Source organism: Coregonus lavaretus, assembly GCF_964263955.1.
Source record: "Coregonus lavaretus genome assembly, chromosome: 5".
Taxonomy (NCBI): Eukaryota; Metazoa; Chordata; class Actinopteri; order Salmoniformes; family Salmonidae; genus Coregonus; species Coregonus lavaretus.
In genome coordinates this window covers 57,737,513-57,760,987 of record NC_139992.1, presented here as the reverse complement: position 1 = coordinate 57,760,987, position 23,475 = coordinate 57,737,513, and the positions used below count along the sequence as shown (strand labels likewise).

General features: G+C 46.9%; 1 protein-coding gene across 1 annotated transcript in view; it reads right to left on the bottom strand.

The window, feature by feature from the left end:
* Positions 1-317: 317 nt before the first annotated feature.
* Positions 318-23,475, bottom strand: part of LOC311129401 (tomoregulin-2-like) — a gene marked incomplete at both ends in the record, with an annotated part of 158,082 nt that continues 134,924 nt past the window's right edge. The window contains 4 exons of the mRNA XM_084161684.1: positions 318-414; positions 14,073-14,231; positions 21,071-21,197; positions 21,537-21,596. Coding sequence (XP_084017810.1) covers positions 318-414; positions 14,073-14,231; positions 21,071-21,197; positions 21,537-21,596 — 443 coding nt within the window. The remainder of the gene's footprint in view (positions 415-14,072; positions 14,232-21,070; positions 21,198-21,536; positions 21,597-23,475) is intronic.

The following is a 23,475-nucleotide window of genomic DNA, read 5'->3' as shown; positions in this document are numbered from 1 at the left end:
CATTGTTCAATGCCTCATCATTGGGGGCGAGGCGCGGAGAGGTGGGGGGTGGTGGGGTGAGGATGATGATGATGACGTCATCAATGTGCAACCTCCTCCGCTGGTCTCCAGAAGGATGAAGTTGCCCCTAGATGCTGATCTAAGGTCTGTTTTGCGTTTCTTCCCCATCCCACCACCCAATCCCTTATAGTTCATTCAGGTTGGGATTGTTGGGAAGTAGAAGAAGGGTGAAGCTGATCCTAGATCTGTGTCTACGGGGAAACTTGGACCCGGAGCGGAGTTGGTCTCAGGGTTTCCCCCATCGTGAGGCGGCTCAGTCAGATGAGGCGGGTGGAGGCGCGCATGGTGTTCTCCGAGCTGTAGTGGGTGGCGTTCTGCTTCTGCCGATTGACCCTGTTGCTCCGTGGGCACTTCCTGTCCAGACAGAGAGAAATGAGAGAGAGACAAATAGAGGAGAGGAGGTATAACAACAAGACAGAGAGAGAGAGAGAGAGAGAGTGCTATAAGCCTTTTGTTTTATGTTCATTATCCAAGGCTTTGATGCCGAAACACAGTTTTCTTTTCATAATAAAGAAATAGTTCTGATTTATTGACCCTCAGTTGTTTTTATCTTTGGGTTGCTCATATACTTGAAGGGAAATCAACAAGTCAAAAAGGGAACTAACTAGTGAAAGGGGCATTGAATTGCTTTGGAAACGCTTGTTATAAAAAATGTGATAGCCTTCATTGCCACCTAGTGGCGTGGTCAATGACATGCAAGTACATAGAGAGAAGTGAGAAGTCAGCAAATACAAGCGACCAAAATAAAGTGTTGTAAGTAAAGTGTTGGTCCCATGTTTAATGAGCTGAAATAAAAGATCCCAGACATTTTCCATACGCACAAAAAGCTTATTTCTCAATATTTTTTTGCCACAAATTTGTTTACATCCCTGTTAGTGAGCATTTCTCCTTTGACAAGATAACCCATCCACCTGACAGGTGTGGAATATCAAGAAGCTGATTAAACAGCATGATCATTACACAGGTCCACCTTGTGCTGGGGACAATAAAAAGCCACTCTACAATGTGCAGTTTTGTCACACAACACAATGTCACAAGTTTTGAGGGAGCGTGCAATTGGCATGCTGACTGCAGGAATTTCCACCAGTGCTTTTGCCAGAGAATTGAATGTTCATTTATCTACCATAAGCCTCCAACGTCATTTTAGAGAATTTGGCATTACGTCCAACCGGCCTCACAACCGCAGATCACGTGAATGGCGTTGTGTGGGTGAGAGGTTTGCTGATGTCAACATTGTGGCGGTGGGGTTATGGTATGGGCAGGCATAAGCTACGGACAACGAACACAATTGCATTTTATTGATGGCAATTTGAATGCACAGAGATACCACGACGAGATCCTGAGGCCCATTGTCGTGCCAGTCATCCGCCGCCATAACCTCATGTTATAGCATGATAATTGTAAGGGATCGGGGGTTGGCTGGGTCTAGACAGAGTCTGACACTTCCCCGATCTACAGAGAGGGGGAGTCATTAGACTCGATCTGGTTCACCTGAGTTCTGAGCACACCTGTCAGTAATTCGTGTAGGATTTAAGGTGTGCTCAGAAGTTCAGTCGGTGCGAGGTATTGTTCCATTGTGACTTGCTAAGCGTTTTGTTCCGAGAGAGAGAGAGAGATTGTTGTTTTTGATTACCCGTGTATCCGACCTGTGCCTTGTTGTTTGACTCCCCGTATTGCTTAATCCTCTGCTTGTCTACCCCAGTGATTACCGTTCTCTGATCCTGTGCCTGTGCCCTCGACTACGACTAAGCCCGCTCCCTTGGTACCTCTGCCTGTCTATGCCTGGCCCGGTTTTGACCACAGCCCGCCCGACCACGATTAAGCTATTCCCTTGTCTGTCCTCTAATAAAGAATCGCTATTCTGAGATTGGATCTTACCACTCTGTCTGAGTATTCATTACAGAATACCTCGCCGCATCCAGTTTTTTCTTCGTGAAGAAAAAGGATGGCGGACTGCGTCCTTGTATAGACTATCGAGGGTTGAACGAGATTACCATCAAAAATCGTTACCCCCTTCCTTTGATTCCAGCAGCCCTCGAACAGGTGGGACAGGCCTCCATGTACAGTAAACTGGACCTCAGGAGTGCGTACAATCTGGTGCGTATTAGAGAAGGGGATGAATGGAAGACCGCCTTCATCACACATCGAGGACACTACGAATATTGTGTCATGCCCTATGGACTTACCAACGCGCCCTCAGTATTCCAGGCGTTCATGAATTACATTTTCAGGGACATGATTGATCGCTTTGTTATCGTGTACATTGATGACATCCTAATCTATTCTAACTCTCTGAGTGAACATGTGTCCCATGTACGACAGGTGCTGGATCGGCTCCTACAACATTCTCTGTTCGTGAAGGCAGAAAAGAGTGAATTCCATGTCACTACGATTTCCTTCCTTGGGGCCATACTCACTCCCGAAGGGGTTAAACTGGATGAATCCAAGGTGCAAGCGGTACAAGACTGGCCTCAACCCCAGACGGTGAAAGAGCTCCAGAGATTCTTAGGGTTTGCCAATTACTATAGACGGTTCGTGCGTAATTTCAGCACAACCGCAGCGCCCCTGTCGGCGATGACCAGCTACAAGGGTCGCGGTCTGAACTGGACGGAGAGGGCAGTGCGTGCGTTTGAGACGTTGAAACAACGCTTTACCACCGCTCCTATTCTATGTCAGCCGGACCCTACCTTACCGTTTATCGTGGAAGTGGACGCCTCGGAGGTTGGAGTTGGAGCCGTGTTATCCCAACGCCAAGGTGAGCCGCCTAAATCACGACCCTGTGCTTTCTTTTCAAGGAAGCTGAATTCTGCCTAGCAGAACTATGACGTGGGTAATCGGGAATTACTGGTGGTGAAGTTAGCACTGGAGGAGTGGAGACATTGGTTGGAGGGAGCAGAGCATCCGTTCCAAGTGCTCACGGACCACCGCAACCTAGAGTATCTTCACAGTGCCAAACGACTGAACTCCCGACAGGCAAGGTGGTCTTTATTCTTCAACCGTTTCCGATTCACTGTTTCTTATATCCCCGGGTCCAAGAATGGTAAGGCGGACGCGCTTTCCCGACGGTTCGAGCGCGCGGAAAGACCCATGGAGCCAGAACCTATTCTCCCCATGAGTTGCCATGCTGGTCCTGTGAGGTGGGCTATTGATGACACTATTCAGGAGAGCTTACAAGCGGAACCAGCCCCTCCAGAAACCCCGGTGTCTAAGGTGTTTGTGCCAGCCCCACTTCGACCTCAACTGATGGAATGGTGCCACACGTCGCTGGGATCTGGTCATCCCGGGATCACTCGAACTACACGACTCATCAGCCGCAAATACTGGTGGGATTCCCTCACAGATGACGTCAGAGACTATGTCTTATACTGTCCCGTATGTGCTCAGTCCAAGGTACCTCGTGCACTAACGGAGGGTAAGCTGATGCCATTGCCAACTCCTCAACGACCCTGGTAGCACATTGCAATGGACTTTGTTACCGACCTACCAGAATCAGAGGGCCATACTGTAATTCTCGTGGTCATCGATCGTTTCTCCAAGATGTGCCGGTTAGTACCCATGACCCGTTTGCCTAACGCCACTCAGATGGCTGAGACTATGTTTACCCAGGTGTTCCGGCAGTTTGGTGTCCCGGAGGATATTGTTTCCGACCGGGGACCCCAGTTTGTATCTCGGGTATGGAAGGCCTCCTGCGAACGCTTGGGCATCTCGGTTAGCCTAACCTCTGGATATCATCCCCAGGCCAATGGGCAGACAGAACGGCTCAACCAGGAAATTGGGAAATATCTACGGCAACAATGTTCGCGGCAGCCGCAAGAGTGGAGCCGATTCCTTCCTTGGGTAGAGTATGCTCAGAACTCACTCGTTCACACCTCCCTACGCCTAACGCCCTTCCAGTGTGTCCTAGGGTATCAACCACCCCTGTTCCCGTGGGATACCGCATCAGGGATGGTACCGGCTGTGGACGAGTGGTTCCGTCGGAGTGCGCAGGTCTGGGAGACGGCCCATCAACATCTCAGTCAAGCCTCACAACAGCAAAAGACCCACGCCGACCGACGCCGGAGACCTACTCCCACTTATCAACCCGGGCAACGAGTGTGGCTGTCTACCCGAGACCTGCGGTTCCGACGGAGCTGCAAGAAGCTCCAACCCAGGTACATTGGTCCTTTCAAGGTACAGAGACGTATTAACCCTGTCACCTACCGTCTGTTACTCCCTCGACACTACAGGATAAACCCTACGTTCCACGTCTCCCTATTGAAACCTGTCCACTATAGCCCGATGTACCCCCCAATCGCTCAACAACCTACTACACCACCTTTGGAGGAGGAACAGGACACCACCTATACAGTCCACGAGATACTGGAGTCAAGACGGAGACGAGGGGGCATCGAATATCTCATGGACTGGGAGGGATATGGACCTGAGGAACGGTCATGGGTCCCTGCTAAGGACATACTGGATCCCGCTCTCAAGGCCGCTTTCCACGCTGAACACCCAGATCATCCAGGACCCCGACCCAGAGGAAGACCACCCGGTAGAGGTAGAAGGCCGTCAGGAGCCGGCCCTGGGGAGGGGGATACTGTAAGGGATCGGGTGTTGGCTGGGTCTAGACAGAGTCTGACACTTCCCCGATCTACAGAGAGGGGGAGTCATCAGACTCGATCTGGTTCACCTGAGTTCTGAGCACACCTGTCAGTAATTAGTGTAGGATTTAAGGTGTGCTCAGAAGTTCAGTCGGTGCGAGGTATTGTTCCATTGTGACTTGCTAAGCGTTTTGTTCCGAGAGAGAGATTGTTGTTTTTGATTACCCGTGTATCCGACCTGTGCCTTGTTGTTTGACTCCCCGTATTGCTTAATCCTCTGCTTGTCTACCCCAGTGATTACCGTTCTCTGATCCTGTGCCTGTGCCCTCGACTACGACTAAGCCCGCTCCCTTGGTACCTCTGCCTGTCTATGCCTGGCCCGGTTTTGACCACAGCCCGCCCGACCACGATTAAGCTATTCCCTTGTCTGTCCTCTAATAAAGAATCGCTATTCTGCGATTGGATCTTACCACTCTGTCCGAGTATTCATTACAATAATGCACGGCCCCATATCGCAAGGATCTGTACACAATTCCTGGAAGCTGACAATGTCCCAGTTCTTCCATGGCCTGCATACTCACCAGACATGTCACCCATTGAGCATGTTTGGGATGCTCTGGATCAACGTGTACGACAGCGTGTTCCAGTTTCCGCCAATATCCAGCAACTTCGCACAGCCGTTGAAGAGGAGTGGGACAACATTCCACAGGCCACGATCAACAGCCTGATCAACTCTATGTAAATGTGATGTGTTGCGCTGCATGAGGCAAATGGTGGTCACACCAGATACTGACTGGTTTTCTGATCCACACCTCTAGCTTTTTTCTGTGACCAACAGATGCATATCTGTATTCCCTGTCATGCGAAATCCATAGAGCACATGTTCAAACCTTTATGGCTCAGTTGGTAGAGCATGGTGCCAGGGTTGTGGGTTTGATTCCCGGGGCCACCCATATGTAAAATGTATGCAAGCATGACTGTAAGTCGATTTGGATAAAAGCGTCTGCTAAATGGCATATATAAATAAATAAGTTAAAGTGTTAGATATCCGCTAAATTAATGACTCAAATAGTTTCTATAAGAATGTGTCACGGTTCAGACAGACGACCAGAGGACCACAATTGCGTCACACCAGAAAGTTTATTAAAACTTAAGGGAAAAGGGAAGTAGGGAGTGAATGAAGGCTCCAGGGGTAACAGGGATCCCGTCCAATGTGCTGGGTCTGTGCCCCCCCCAGTGGCAGCGATGCGTCCTATGAAGCCGGTGGTGGGTGGTCCAGAAGTCCTGGGGGGGGGGGAGACACAGACACAACAGGGCGGAATGAAACAAGGCAGCAGTACAGTTCAAGGGAAATCCAAAATACGTAGTAGCAAGGCAGAAGGCTGGTCAGAGTTACCGGGATCGAAGATTAGTCAGGAGTCGTTATGGCAGAAGCAGGTCTGGATCTCCTGGGGCAGAAGAGTATCCAAAAATTCAGGCAGGTCCGGGGTCACAAAACCAGGGTGAGCCAGAAGCGCGAGCAAACAGGTTCCGGGTGTGAGCTTTGCAGACGATCTGACACCGGAGAGCTGAAAGACAGGGCCTTAAATACTGGGAGAGGTAGTGGGTAATGCAGCGCAGCTGGCAGAGTAATTAGAGCAGAGCAGAGCAGGGACAGGTGGAGCTAGTTAGGCTGAGTAGAGAGAGTGGTGAGCAGAGTGGAAGAAAATTAAGGTGGTAACCCGGTGGAGTGAGAGGCTCATGACAGAACCCCCCCCCCCAAGGGACGGCCCCAGAAGTCCCAAGAGCAACACCACGCCGGGCGGGAGGAGGGGAGCCGGAGGAGGGCTAGAACTCCTCCGAACGGTCCGAGTGAACGTCCTCATCCTCGGAGGAAGCCGGAGGGCCGTGGTCGGGAGATGGGACAGGTCCCGAGACAGGATCAGGCACAGGACAGGAAGCCGAGCGGGCAGGACGGTTAGGGACCCCTCTGGGGCGGCCCCTACGGATTGCAGGTTGATCAGGATGCCGTTGGTGGAAAGCGGTGATGAGAGTCCTATCCACAATCCGACTAGCTGGCACCCAGGTCCTTTCCTCAGGTCCATAGCCCTCCCAGTCAATGAGGTACTGGAGACCCCTACCCCTCCGTCTGGACCGAAGCAGGCGGCGGACGGTGTAAACCAGACCACCATCGACGAGCCGTGGAGGAGGAGGACAAGGCGCAGCAGGGACCAGCGGACTCTCATGGATGGGCTTAATCTTAGACACATGGAAAGTGGGGTGCACCCTCAGGGAATTAGGCAGTTGGAGCCGGACAGCAGTAGGGCTAATCACTCTTATGATAGGGAATGGGCCAATGAACCGAGGTGCCAGCTTCTGCGACTCCACCCTGAGTGGCAGGTTCTTCGATGACAACCACACCCTTTGACCAACATGGTAGGTGGGAGCAGGAATTCTCCGACGGTTGGCCCCGGTAGTGTAGCTGGCAACGGATCTGAGGAGTGTGGCTCGGGCTTGTGACCAGGTGCGGCGACATCGACGGGCAAAAGCAAGTGCAGATGGGCAAGTAACCTCCTCTTCCTGGCTGGCAAATAGAGGAGGCTGGTATCCATAAACACATTGGAAAGGGGACATACCGATGGCAGAGCAGGTCAGAGAATTGTGCGCGTACTCCACCCATGTCAATTGCTGCGACCAGGAGTGGGGGTTGCGTGAAGTCATGCATCGCAGTGCCTTCTCGAGCTCCTGATTAGCCCGCTCTGACTGCCCATTGGATTGGGGATGGAATCCGGAAGTCAGACTGACTGTGGCTCCCAGCAGGTGACAGAACTCCTTCCAAAAAGCGGAGGAGAATTGTGGACCACGGTCAGAAACTACATCCTTTGGCAGTCCGTGGATCCGGAAGACGTGTTCCAGGACCACCTGGGCGGTCTCCTTGGCGGTTGGGAGCTTGGGGAGGGGAATGAAGTGTGCCATCTTGCTGAAACGGTCAACTATGGTGAGAATGACGGTCATGCCCCTTGAAGGGGGCAGCCCCGTGACAAAGTCAAGGGCGATGTGAGACCAGGGACGTCTGGGCACAGGCAGGGGCTGCAGCAATCCGGCTGGGGGCTGGCAGGACGACTTGTGTTGGTTGCAGATGGGGCAGGCTTGGACGAATTCCTGTACATCCTTTCTCAGAGAGGGCCACCAGAACCTCTGGGCGAGCAGGTTGTAAGTGCGGGTGGAGCCAGGGTGACAAGCTAGGCGGGAGTCATGTCCCCACTGAACGACCTGGGACCTCAGGTCTTCGGGGACAAAAAGGCGGTCAGCTGGGCAAGTGCTGGGACCTGGCTGGTTACGGAGAGCCTCCAGCACCTGTTCCTCAACAGCCCAGGTCAGAGCTGCAACGATGCAGGGACTTGGCAGAATCGACACAGGGTCCTTGGAGGGGGTGTCATCCTTCTGGAATTGACGGGAGAGGGCGTCTGGCTTGGTGTTACGTGATCCAGGCCGGTATGACAGAGTGAAATTAAACCTGGTGAAGAACAGGGCCCAGCGGGACTGCCTGGAGTTCAACCGTTTGGCCGTGCGGATGTACTCCAAGTTCTTATGATCGGTCCAAACGAGAAATGGAATGGTGGACCCCTCCAGCCAGTGACGCCACTCCTCCAAGGCAAGCTTCACAGCCAGCAGCTCACGGTTCCCTATGTCGTAATTGCACTCAGAGGGGGACAACCGACGTGAGAAAAAGGCACAGGGATGGAGCTTCCTATCCTCCGCAGCCCACTGAGAAATCACAGCACCAACTCCCACATCCGAGGCGTCCACCTCCACAATGAATTGCCGGTCCACATCAGGCATCTGGAGGATGGGAGCGGAGGTGAACCTCACCTTGAGGGTACTGAAGGCCTTGTCGGCTGCTGGGGTCCAGGTGAAGGGTTGCTTGGTGCTGGTTAGAGCAGTGAGAGGGGCAGCAACGGTACTGTAGTTCCGGATAAACTTTCTATAGAAGTTAGCAAACCCCAGAAACTGTTGCAGCTTCTTTCTGTTCTCCGGAACTGGCCATGAAGTGACTGCTGATACTTTGGCAGGATCCATTTGGATACTTCCCTCTGCCACTATGTACCCCAGGAAGGCCACTGTCTTGACGTGAAACTCACATTTCTCTGCCTTGGCGTAGAGGGAATTCTCCAGAAGACGATGAAGGACTTGCTGGACATGGCGGGTGTGTTCAGACAGGTTTCTGGAGTAGATTAAGATGTCATCCAGGTAAACGAAGACAAACTTGTTTAACATGTCCCGCAGTACATCATTCACTAGAGCCTGGAACACAGCAGGAGCATTGGTGAGGCCAAAAGGCATAACCAGATACTCGTAGTGGCCTGTTGGTGTATTGAATGCGGTTTTCCATTCATCTCCCTCCCGGATCCGCACTAGGTGGTAAGCGTTTCTGAGATCCAACTTGGTAAAAACAGTGGCTCCCTGGAGCAACTCAAAAGCAGAGGTGAGCAGAGGCAGAGGGTAACGGTTTTTCACTGTGATGTCGTTGAGTCCCCTGTAGTCGATGCAGGGGCGAAGAGATCCGTCCTTCTTCCCCACAAAGAAGAAGCCAGCACCAGCAGGAGATGAAGATGAACGGATTAATCCTGCGGACAGAGAGCCATTGATGTAGTCCTCCATGGACTTTCTTTCAGGAGCAGACAACGAATAAAGACGACCCTTTGGAGGGGCTGTTCCAGGGAGGAGGTCGATGGCACAGTCGTACGGTCGGTGAGGGGGCAGAGATGTGGCTCTTGCTTTGTTAAACACCTCTCTGAGACCATGGTAGCATTCTGGGACATTGGAGAGGTCAGGAGCGGAGTTAGTAGGTACTGGCCGAGGGGGTAGTGCGGCAGCAAGCAGGCAGGTTCGGTGGCAGTCCTCTCCCCACTCCCTGATCACCCCGGTCACCCAGTCGAGCTGAGGGTTGTGCCGGCGGAGCCATGGGTAACCCAGGATGAGGGGTTGGCCTGGAGAGGGGAGCAGGTGAAACTGGATAGTTTCTTGATGGTTTCCGGACAGACCCATCGAGACCGGGGCCGTGACATGAGTGACCGATCCGAGTAAGTGTCCGTCCAGTGCCCGGGCAGGAATAGGAGGTGTCAAACGGAGGTTCTCCAGTCCCAGTTGGCGTGCCAGCTTGATGTCCATTATGTTGGCTTCGGCGCCAGAATCCACCAGAGCAGCCAGGGTGTGAGTTGAGTCAGAGAGGCGGAGGTGAACTTGCAGCAGGGGTTTGCGGTCGGAGGACTGGATGGTCATTGAACTCAACCGGACTCCCCCTATGCCCGGTGAGCTTCGGCCCTTTAAAGGGCAGGTTACCACACGATGTCCATCACCTCCACAATAGAGGCAGAGGTTTGAGGTGAAGCGGCGCTGGCGCTCTGCAGGAGTGAGAGAGGCTCGCCCAATCTCCATAGGCTCAGACTGATCAAGCTGACCTGGGTGAGTGGCAGTAGATGACAGGAGCCCAGTCGGATCTCTCCGAATGCCGGTAGTAGGTGGACCTTGGCGCCCCCTCTCACGACGACGGGTCTGTATCCTTCTGTCGATCCTGACAGTCAGTGCGATGGCTTCATCAAGAGTGGAAGGCAGTTCATGGGAGACCAACTCGTCCTTGATATAGTCAGCCAAACTATGGAAGAACGCGTCCACCAACGATGGTGTGTTCCAAGAACTTCGTCTAGCCAGGGTTCGGAAGTCGATGGAATGGTCTGCGACTGTACGTCTGCCTTGTCGAATACTGAACAGTTCACGAGACGCCTCTGCGGTTGGTGAATCCAGGTCAAACACCTTCAGCATCTCCTCAGCAAACAGGTCGAAGGTTGCACATGCGGGGGTTTGACGTTCGAACTCTGCTGTTCCCCAGAGTCGAGCTCGGCCCGTCAGGTGAGTGATGGCATACCCAGCTTTAGCCCCCTCCGTGGCGAAGGTCCTTGGCTGCAAGGAGAACTGAAGTCGGCAGCTAGTCAGGAATGGCCGGGCCTGGGTTGAATCGCCGTTGAACCGCTCGGGGTTTCCAATCTTGGGTTCCGGAGCCGCGGCTGCAATGACCGGGGCAGGTAACTCGGGGGCAGGGCTGGTGGGCAGACTGGCTGGGGTAAGGTTGGTGAGGAGTTGAATGATCATGGCGAGTTGTTGTTGCTGCTGCTGGAACTGCTGCTCATGCTCATCGGTTTCCATGTCGGGGAAAGTGTGCGCTGAGTCCATAATGGTCAGATCGTACTGTCACGGTTCAGACAGACGACCAGAGGACCACAATTGCGTCACACCAGAAAGTTTATTAAAACTTAAGGGAAAAGGGAAGTAGGGAGTGAATGAAGGCTCCAGGGGTAACAGGGATCCCGTCCAATGTGCTGGGTCTGTGCCCCCCCCAGTGGCAGCGATGCGTCCTATGAAGCCGGTGGTGGGTGGTCCAGAAGTCCTGGGGGGGGGGAGACACAGACACAACAGGGCGGAATGAAACAAGGCAGCAGTACAGTTCAAGGGAAATCCAAAATACGTAGTAGCAAGGCAGAAGGCTGGTCAGAGTTACCGGGATCGAAGATTAGTCAGGAGTCGTTATGGCAGAAGCAGGTCTGGATCTCCTGGGGCAGAAGAGTATCCAAAAATTCAGGCAGGTCCGGGGTCACAAAACCAGGGTGAGCCAGAAGCGCGAGCAAACAGGTTCCGGGTGTGAGCTTTGCAGACGATCTGACACCGGAGAGCTGAAAGACAGGGCCTTAAATACTGGGAGAGGTAGTGGGTAATGCAGCGCAGCTGGCAGAGTAATTAGAGCAGAGCAGAGCAGGGACAGGTGGAGCTAGTTAGGCTGAGTAGAGAGAGTGGTGAGCAGAGTGGAAGAAAATTAAGGTGGTAACCCGGTGGAGTGAGAGGCTCATGACAGAATGTAAAGGACAATGATCCTCTCAACCGTCAATAAAGAACATCAATAGAATGCATTATATTACAACTCCTGTTGATGTTCTACTACTTTGATATATATATCAAATGGTTGGTACCTAGGTATAGAAAATAACTATTATCTTTGTATTCTAAATATTCTGTACCACATTCTAGAATTTGCATCTCTGACACTGTAAAACCAATGCACCTTGGGATTAATTATGCAAACCATTAAAAACTGAATTCACTAATTAACAAAAATGTGATTAAGCAGCCTGGAATGTGGATATGGGGAGACCCTATTTACATAATGAAGCACAAATTAGCCTATACACTTTGAACAAAAAACTATATAAATAAATGGTAATGTAGTATAGTTCCTGAGTGGCCATCTTCTCAAAATACATAGAAAACATTGCCAGGGAAACAAAACCAAAGCATTGATTTCAGTTATATCTGCTTACAGGGTAAGGAAACCAATATATAATTTTGTAATTTGGGTGAACTATCCCTTTAAATTAAATGTGTGCATTTAGAATAGTGGGGAAGAGTGATGGCCTAATGCATGCGTGTTGTTTGCTACAGAAGTAATGTGAATTTGATTAAACTGCATTGAATTCAGAGGTTTATTGGAAGATACATTAAAGTGAAACTAAGCTGACTGGACAACCTCATAACCCTGCCTTTCTTAATTGAACTTCACAGACAGTATCTCTCTCTCTCTCTCTCTCTCTCTCTCTCTCTCTCTCTCTCTCTCTCTCTCTCTCTCTCTCTCTATCTCTCTCTCTCTCTCTCTCTCTCTCTCTCTCTCGCTCTCTCTCTCTCTCTCTCTTCATCTTGGTTATAGCTTTTTAAAAACTTTATTAAATGACAAGCCTAAATAAGTTCAGGAGTAAAAATGTTCTTAACTAGTCACATAATAAGTTGCATGTCAAGCAGTGAATTTCAAACACAGATTCAACCACAAAGACAAGGGAGGTTTTCCAATGCCTCGCAAAGAAGGGCACCTATTGGTAGATTGGTTTAAAAAAAAAGCAGACATTGAATATCCCTTCGAGCATGGTGAAGTTATTAATTACACTTTGGATGGTGTATCAATACACCCAGTCACTACAAAGATGCAGGCGTCCTTCCTAACTCAGTTGCCGGAGAGGTAGGGAACCACTCAGGGATTTCCCCATGAGGCTAATCTTGACTTTAAAACAGTTAGCGTTTAATGGCAGTGATAGGAGAAAACTGAGGATGGATCAAAACATTGCAGTTACTCCACAATACTAACCTAATTGACAGAGTGAAAAGAAGGAAGCCTAAGCACTAAAGTAATACTGCAAAACATGTGGCAAAGAAATTAACTTTTTGTCCAGAATACGAAGAGTTATGTTTGGGGCAAGTCCAATAGAACACATTACCGTATACTACTCTCCATATTTTCAAGCATAGTGGTGGCTGCATCATGTTATGGATATGCTTTTAACCGTGAAACTGGGGATTTTTTCAGGATAAAAAAGAAACAGAATTTTGCGAAGCACAGGCAAAATCCTAGAGGAAAACTTGGTTCAGTCTGCTTTCCACCAGACGCTGGGAGATGAATTCACCTTTCAGCAGGACAATTACCTAAAACACAAGGCCAAATCTACACTGGAGTTGCTTACCAAGAAAACAGTGAATGTTCCTGAGTGGCCGAGTTACAGTTTTGACTTAAATCTACTTGAAAATCTATGGCAAGACCTGAAAATGGTTGTCTAGCAATGATCAACAACCAATTGGACAGAGCTTGAAGAATTTTGAAAATAATAATGGGCAAATGTTGCACAATCCAGTTGTGGAAAGCTCTTAGAGATTCAGCCAGAAGGACTCACATCTGTAATCGTTGCCAAAGGTGCTTCTACAAAGTTTTGACTCTGGGGTGTGAACACTTATGTAAATGAGATATTTCTGTATTTGTTTTCAATACATTAGTAAAACATTTTTTAAATAAATGTTCACTTTGTCATTATGTGGAATTATGTGTAGATGGGTGAGAAAAACATATATTTAATCCATTCTCAATTCAGGCTGTAACACAACAACATGTGGAATAAGTCAAGGGGCATGACAACTTTCTGAAGGCACGGTATATAATGTAACGAGGTAACGTAATCTGTTTCCAGTCTTATATGGATAGAAGTATACATGTTAGGATGTATATGTTTTGGGAATGTGTGTGTGTGTATGCACAGCATGTGAGAGTTTATGCATATGGTTGCGTAATGTAGTGGTTCTCAACCCCCAATCTAATTTTGCTCTGCCCAAAGTACACGCTTGTGTGGACCTGATCATTAGGCCAATGTTCTTATGGGTCTTTACAAGTACCTCCTGTGGATAGCCCAGGTGACCCCATGGGTACACCCCCAGGTTGAGAAGCACTGGCATAATGCATATGTGTGCTCACACAAGTTTGTGTATGTGTGTGTGTGATTGCGCAATGTGTATGTGTATGAGTATGCGTGTACCTGCATGTGTGTACTGTGTGTGTATGCATGTTTGTGTGTGTGTGTGTCCTACCTGGTAATACAGAGCACCACCACACAGATGATGGCCACCTGCAGAGCTCCGATGATGGAGGCGATGAGGACGTAGCGCAGCTTGCCAGAGCCAGGGACCACGTAGAGCACATTGTACTCTTTAATTTCACACTTGGGCCCGCTGAAGCCTGAGTGACAGCTGACACACACTCACACACACAAACACACACACAAACACACACACAAACACACACACACACACACACACACACACACACACACACACACACACAACCACACATACACAAAGGTTGATGTTAGTTTGTGTACATGATACGTGTGTTTGCATTTGAGGTCACCATAGTGTCAGTCTATCCTTCTCTCCAACTCTCTCTTTCTCTGGGGAGGTTGTTACCTACCAACACCTGCATACCCCTGCTCTGTACAGACACACACACACACACACACACACACACACACACACACACACACACACGTGCACGTACACACACACAATGAGTCATTTCTCAGTGGGACACATGAGGGTGAGGGGAAAGTCAGACTACTCTTTTACCCGTCAACCTTCGCTATTTCTCTCTCTCTCCTTCTCTTATATCTTATCTCTCTCTCTCTCTCTCTCTCTCTCTCTATCCCTCTCTCTCTCTTCCCTCGCTCCCATCTATTTCCACCTCTTTTTTACTCAACCTTACCATCTCCCTCCCACTCCCTTTTCTCTTTCCTCACAGATCTTTTATCATGATGCAGTGGACTGGTGTACTGAGAGTAAACTCTCTGTTCTCTCACAGTTATGCCAATGGAGAAGTATGAAGTGGTTATGATTAGGAATTGGCATTTGGATAAACTGATCCTCGATCAGTGGTTAAAGATCAACGTCTACCTCAAATCCTGAACAGGGGCTGTATTTATCAAATGTCTCAAAGTAGAAGTGCTGATCTAGGATCAGTTCCCACCCTGTCCATATAATCATAAAACTGATCCTAAATCAACACACCCATTCATCAAAACACTACCTCCTCCATACAGCAGGCGGCGCCAGAGACCTTCCCCTATTTTCCCCATACAACTATCACCACTATTCAGTATGCAGGGTCTGTAGGCTTGAAGAGCTAGGTGGGTAGAGTCATGTTTCTGTGAGGGGAGAGATGAGAAGAGGCTAAAGCCCTGTGGCTGTGACCGCAGCACAATCCCACTGACCCCACAGGTTAATGGGCTTGGCCTGGCCACGGGCTTATTACTCACCTAGAGGGCTGGACGGGGCACAAGTGAGTAATAAGGGAAACTAAAGATGACTGTAAGCCTACCTCATCGAAAATCAACCAAGGCTGAATTGTAATCGTTCAGGAAGACAGCCTGTAACCCAGGGAGAGCTGAACAAGCTTGTAGCTGGGTATGTAGTAGAGGAAATGCTGCCCTTATCCACGGTAACGTATACACAACAGTATCATAGGCATACAAGTGCAGGTTACATAATTTTTACAGACAAGTCAATAATGTCAATGTAAACAGTAAAAGGTACAGGACCCAGAATCGACCCCTGCGGGACACCTTTCGTAATATCCAGGAAACTTGGTTTGACACCATCAGTAGATACACATTGAGTTCTATCTGTCTAGTAATTTTTAAACCAGTTACATAAAGCCTGGTTTAGGCCAATTGAGGAAAGCCTCTGAATTAGCATTAAGTGATCCACAGTATCGAAAGCCTTTGACAGGTCAATGAAGAGGGTAGCACAATGTTGCCTTTTATCCATACAGTTAACCACATCATTTATAACTAGGGATCCAGCAGAGATAGTGCTATGACCTGGTCTAAAACCCGACTGATGTACATTTAGAATACATAGAATACATAAATAGGGCAATAATTATTTAGGTCACACGTGTCACCACCTTTGTGAAGGGGGAATACATGGGCCGCCTTCCAAACCTTGGGGATAGTACCAGATGTAATCGTCAGGTTAAAAATATGGATTAATGATTCAGCAATCAGGGAGCAGAGAGCTGCAGCAAAATAGATCAAGTATATCAACCCCAGTAGATTTTTTTTACATAAATCTTAAGCAAGGCATCTAGCACATCACAGATAGTAAATTGTTGAAATGAAAACAAATATTTACTAGAAGTTGATGGGTTAACCGTCGAGTCAGCTAGAGGCTGGCAGAGGGAAGAGCAGTCAATTGACTAACCAGGGTCAATTAAACCACAGTTTCTCTCAAATAAAAAGCCTGCCGAGATAAAATGTGACTTGTTTCAGGAAACTAGGCGTATGTCGTGGGTCACAGGAGAGCCATTTGAACATAAACTTTTTTTTAAATCAAAATGACTTTTTTGGCAGAAATGCCTTCTGGAACATGTGAACTTTCATGTGCCTTAATATCAAACTTGTATGCCATCTGTAAATACAAATAAAATGGTTAAATTACTAGCCTAGTTGGTTAAGCCACAGAAAAAGACAGCAACCTTCCCACTAGCCATGATTGGCTGAGATAATGAGTGGGCTAGACATGCCGAGAGAGGAGTTTGGATTGGTCTGCCATATAGAAGGCTTCTATCTATTTGAGCTGGTCAGTATGTGCAGGTAATCCTGTCTAACACTGCTTAAAAAAACATATAATGTATCGTGTAGTGGAGCTGCATAAGTGTTGCTCTCCACTTTCTGGAGGATCGAGTTTTGAAATCAGTGGAATTAGAGTATGATAGCTAAAGAGATGGAGAAAACACCTGTCTCCAGATTGCATCTTCAAACGATGGGCAACCATGGCATCCGTGACAGGGAGACGCATCCATCATGCATGATGTATACGGGTAAGATAGTCTAGGTAGCTACATTTTCAGATATTACACGTTTCTAATTTTGACAGAAAGTGGTTTCATTTCAAGTTAAAGTGTACTGTTAGCTAGCTAGCTAACATTATCTGGCTGGTTGGCTCACTAGCTAATGTTACATGTATGATGTTATTATTCGTATCTCAGAGCGGTTTGCTTGGCTAGTTAGAACCTAATGTTAGCTAGCTAACATTGAACCTGGTTGGTTAGCTACCAGCAGATTCATGAAGGCTAGTAACGTCATGAGTTGGCACTATGGTTCATTTTTTAACTAGCTAACGTTAGCTGGCTGGCTCGCTAGCTAACATTACATGTATGATGTTATTATTCGTATCTCAGAGCCATTTGGTTTGCTAGTTAGAGTCTAATGTTAGCTAGTTAACATTGAACCTGGTTGGTTAGCTACCAGCAGATTCATGCAGGGTAGTAACAACATGAGTTGGCACTATGGTTCATTGTTTAACTAGCTAACGCTAGCTGGCTGGCTCGCTAGCTAACGTTGCGTGACGTGCATGATCTTACATGTGGTTTACCTAGCAAGGTTCATTGTTTACCTAGCTAGCTAGCTACATGTCTTAACAAAAGACTCCACTATGCAAGTAACCATTTCAGGTGCTTTCGTAAATTCAGTCTGAGTATGCCAGAGCGCAGAATAACTGATGAATTTCCGAACACTCAACACCCGTTGAATATGGCCGGTGTCAGTAAACGTTATCAAAAAGCGTAATTAAATTGTTGCCAGCAGCACAGTTGCAGTCACCAACGCTGTGGATAACATAAAAATAGCCTAACCAGCTCTGCTAGGGTGAGTAAAATGGTCAGAGTGAGCTGTTCTCTCATTTGTGTCTGGAAGTAGCTAGCAAGCTAACGTTGGCCAGTTAGCTTGGTTGCTTGACTGCTGTTGTTAGGTCAGAACGCTTGGATCAATCCTACTCCTCGGACAGAGCGTCCAGTGTGCGCTCTGAACACTCAGAGCGAAACGGTTTGAATTTACGAACGGACAATATGACAACGCTCTGAGTTTACGAATGCCCAGAGCACACTGTGGCACTCTAGATTAAATTGATAAACACACCCGTAGTAAAAGCCAGCCTTTAGTCTTGAAATCGTTGGTTTTGTTTAGTTCATAGCCTTACATGTGAATCCTTAAAGAGATGGGTGGGGCTAAAGCTTAGGAGGGTGTGAACGATGCTGAATGGGTGTAGACAAAGAAGAGCTCTCCAGTAGGTACCAAAACATTCAAGGGCCATTTTCTCAAAAGTTAGGTTACAAGTTTACCAACTTTCAAAGCAGAATTAATTTCCCATTGTTCCTCAACTGTAGTGTATGATATACCATTTTCTAGCTGAGTCTCTACTTTTATCCAATGAAAAAAACACAATTTCAAATGTTGCTACACGAGACCGAATCGAGCCGGTCAGTCACAAATGTTCTAAAGCCAACTCAGGGTCAGGAATACAGGAGATAGTGGCTAAATCAGAGTAGAACATGTCATGTAAAAACCCTTGAGGATAAAACTTTTTCAAATGTCTCTTCTTAATTAAATGAGGATTAGTATTTTGCTGTTTCGTATCTCTAATACATACTATGGGACACTGTGATCATATGCAAACACTCCACTAGACAAATATTTATGGGGGTTATTAGTAAGAATTACATCAATCAATGAGGAGTTACCAGGGTTTTACACATTTAGCTGTGTTGGGTTTGAGATCAATTGAGTCAAATTAAAATCAATGCATAAACTCTTAAATTCATCTGAGGCCGTGGATAGCCAATCCAGATTCAAATCCCCTAAAATGACCAACTCTGAGGACAAAAAAGGTGTTAAACACCTGGATATAGCACCAATAGCATCCCCCATGGCAGCAGGGAGGCGGTAAATCCCAGCAACAAATAAATGTGTATTCTGGTTTATGGACACATCTACAACCAGGAGCTCAAATTTCTTGGGAACAGAAATATTTAAAGATTGGAATGCCATGAAATTGGATTTTACATATACAGTGCCTTCAGAAAGTATTCAGACCCCTCCACATTTTGTTATGTTACAGCCTTATTCTAAAAATGTATTAAATAAATTAATATCCTCAGCAATCAACATACAATACCCCATAATGACAAAGCGAAAACTGTTTTTTAATTTTTTTTTGTTAATTTATTAAAAATAAAAACATAAATACCTTATTTACATAAGTATTCAGACCCTTTGCTATGATACTCGAAATTGAGCTCAGGTGCATCATGTTTCCATTGATCATCCTTGAGATGTTTCTACAACTTGATTAGAATCCACCTGTGGTAAATTCAATTGATTCAACATAATTTGGAAAGGCACACACCTGTCTATATAAGGTCCCACAGTTGACAGTGCATCTCAGAGCAAAAACCAAGCCGGGAGGTCGAAGGAATTGTCCGTAGAGCTCCGAGACAGGATTGTGTCGAGGCACAGATCTGGGGAAGGGTACCAAAAAATGTCTGCAGCATTGAAGGTCCCCAAGAACACAGTGGCCTCCATCATTCTTAAATGGAAGAAGTTTGGAACCACCAAGACTTCCTAGAGCTGGCCGCCCGGCCAAACTGCACAATCGAGGGAGAAGGGCCTTGGTCAGGGAGGTGACCAAGAACCCGATGGTCACTCTGAGTGAGCTCTAGAGTTCCTCTGTGGAGATGGGAGAACTTTCCAGAAGGACAACCATCTCTGCAGCATTCCACCAATCAGGCCTTTATGGTAGAGTGGCCAGACGTAAGCCACTCCTCAGTAAAAAGGTACATGACAGCCCGCTTGTAGTTTGCCAAAAGGCACCTAAAGACTCTCCGACCATGAGAAACAAGATTGAACTCTTTGGCCTGAACGCCAAGCATCACGTCTGGAGGAAACCTGGCACCATCCCTACAGTGAAGTATGGTGGTGGCAGCATCATGCTGTGGGGATGCTTTTCCGTGGCAGGGACTGGGAGACTAGTCAGGATCGAGGAAAAGATGAACGGAGCAAAGTATAGAGCGATCCTTGATGAAAACCTGCACCAGAGCACTCAGGACCTCAGACTGGGGTGAAGGTTCAACTTCCAACAGGACAACGACCCTAAGCACACAGCCAAGACAATGCAAGAGTGGCTTCGGGACAAGCATCTGAATGTCCTTGAGTGGTCCAGCCAGAGCCCGGACTTGAACCCGATCGAACATCTCTGGAGAGACCTGAAAATACCTGTGCAGCAACGCTCCCCATCCAACCTGACAGAGCTTGAGAGGATCTGCAGAGAAGAATGGGAGAAACTCCCCAAATACAGGTGTGCCAAGCTTGTAGCGTCATATCCAAGAAGACTCAAGGCTGAAATCACTGCCATAGGTGCTTCAACAAAGTACTGAATAAAGGGTCTGAATACTTATGTAAATGTTATATTTCATTTTTGTCATTTTTAATAAATTATCAACATTTAAAAAACATCTGTTTTTGCTTTGTCATTATGGGGTATTGTGTGTAGATTGATGAGGGAGAAAAACTATTTAATCAATTTTTGAATAAAGCTGTCACTTAACTAAATGTGAAAAAAGTAAAGGGGTCTGAATATTTTCCGAAGGCACTGTATGGCCACTCCTCCCCCTTTCTGTAATCTGTCACATCTAAATACATTATAATATTTTACTTCAATGTCTTTATCAGCGACATAACCATTTAACCATATTTCAGAGAGAACCAGAATGTCAGGACAAGAGTCCTGTACCCAAATATTAGTTGTGTTCATTTTTTAAATCAGACTTTGTACATTTAGGTGCATTAGCCCAAGCCCCCTACGAGATTTAAAGTAAGTTATTCACGATAATCGCTGCAAAATGCCATGATGCCATAATTCCATTTCAACAAATGTACTCACTAAATTAATGTTTTCAATGAAAACATGTTGTTAATCTTTTCTAATATGTTGGCAACCGTTTAAAAAAACAATAACGCACTCGAACACAGGAATTATCATGTGATAACTCTCTCCTAAAGGCTGTGTCCCGCCCTTGACTTCGCCTCGGGCCTAAAATCAGCCCTTAGTCGGAAGTTACCACAAGATAATATCCGGGTTCTCGTGCCTTATTGCTTAAATATCTAACTTTTTTTGAGTAACGACTCCAACACTGGTCACTATGTACTGGTATGTGTGTCCACACGTATGCGTCCATGTGTAGGCCTGTGTGTGTTTACCTGCAGGACGGCACAGACAGTATGTTGGGATATTCACACTCTCCGTGGACACAGTAGTTCTTATAGTGCTCAGGACAGGGGATGTACAAGCCTATGGCCACCTCTCCTCTCTGGTCCGGCTTCTCTTCTACACACACACACACACACAGCACAGAGCACAGAAGAAGTGAAGGTAAAGGATAAAAAGGATAGGATTGAAAGGGTAAAGGTGAGTGTCAGTAATTTAGCGTAATAGCGTAACTGCTGTTCATCCGATTTAAAAAGCTGTGTAAATTACATTCATCCACCACTGACATCCCTGATGCTAATAGGCGGCATGTTATTCAATTTGGGCTGCGTCCCAAGTGGCACCTTTTTCCCTTTATAGTGCATTACTTTGACCGGAGTCATATTGACCCTAAACTGTCTGCCATTGTTCACGTCATTCATGGATCTGACACACACACACACACACCTTACCACCTACCTGAGTAATCTTTCCTGGCATAGTGTCCGTCTCCGGCTTTGGTCCCTGTCATGATGTCACCTGAGAAGGTACAGTCATATTACAGTCTAAGAGTAGGAGTGCTGATCTAGGATCAGGTCCCTGCTGTCTATTCTTATTCATTGTGATCTAATAGGCCAAACTGATCCTAGGTCAGCACTCTTTGAGTCTTGCTAGGGACAAAATTACAGGCTAAAACACAAAACTGACCTTGAACCAGTAGCTAGGGTAGGACAGTACCTCACTAAGGAGTTAAATTATCTCATCTTTGAGAGTCTCATGTGGATTACAATATTTAGGACAACATTTAAGGATTTAAGGATTAATAATAAATATCCTCTGAGCATTCTATTAAACAAAATATAAGGAATAACATAAACAATTATAACATAACAAGACTCCATAATATATAGAGAGTATTTATTTATAGTATATGTGTTATAGGGATCATGATTTATCTTATTCAAATTATCCAAACCATTTAATGGTAAGTTGATTATTGTAATACAAACTTCAATACAATATACTTATACCTATTGATCCATTTGAAGGGTTTCATTCCAAATCGCGATATACAGTGGCTTGCGAAAGTATTCACCCCCCTTGGCATTTTTCCTATTTTGTTGCCTTACAACCTGGAATTTAAATTGATTTTTGGGGGGTTTGTATCATTTGATTTACACAACATGCCTACCAGTTTGAAGATGTAAAATATTTTTTTATTGTGAAACAAACAAGAAATAAGACAAAAAAACAGAAAACTTGAGCGTGCATAACTATTCACCCCCCACCCAAAGTCAATACTTTGTAGAGCCACCTTTTGCAGCCATTACAGTTGTAAGTCTCTTGGGGTATGTCTCTATAAGCTTGGCACATCTAGTCACTGGGAGTTTTGCCCATTCTTCAAGGCAAAACTGCTCCAGCTCCTTCAAGTTGGATGGGTTCCACTGGTGTACAGCAATCTTTAAGTCACACCACATATTCTCAATTGGTTTGAGGCTTTGACTAGGCCATTCCAAGACATTTAAATGTTTTCCCTTAAGCAGTATGCTTAGGGTCATTGTCCTGCTGGAAGGTGAACCGCCGTCCCAGTCTCAAATCTCTGGAAGACTGAAACAGGTTTCCCTCAAGAATTTCCCTGTATTTAGCGCTATCCATCATTCTTTCAATTCTGACCAGTTTCCCAGTCCCTGCCGATGAAAAACATCCCCACAGCATGATGCTGCCAACACCATGATTCACTGTGGGGATGGTGTTCTCGGGGTGATGAGAGGTGTTGGGTTTGCGCCAGACATAGCATTTTCCTTGATGCCCAAAAAGCTCAATTTTATTCTCATCTGACCAGAGTACCTTCTTCCATATGTTTGGGGAGTCTCCCACATGCCTTTTGGCGAGCACCAAATGTGTTTGCTTATTTTTTTCTTTAAGCAATGGCTTTTTTTCTGGCCACTCTTCTGTAAAGCCCAGCTCTGTGGAGTGTACGGCTTAAAGTGGTCCTATGGACAGATACTCCAATCTCAGCTGTGGAGCTTTGCAGCTCCTTCAGGGTTATCTTTGGTCTCTTTGTTGCTTCTCTGATTAATGCCATCCTTGCCTGGTCTGTGAGTTTTGGTGGGCGGCCGGTTTGTTGTGGTGCCATATTCTTTCCATAAAAAAAAAATGGATTTAATGGATTTCCGTGGGATGTTCAAAGTTTTGGATATTTTTTTATAACCCAACCCTGATCTGTACTTCTCCACAACTTTGTCCCTGACCTGTTTGGAGAGCTCCTTGGTCTTCATGGTGCCCCTTGCTTAGTGGTGTTGCAGACTTTGGGGTCTTTCAGAACAGGTGTATATATACTGAGATCATGTGACAGATCATGTGACACTTAGATTGCACACAGGTGGAGTTTATTTAACTAATTATGTGACTTCTGAAG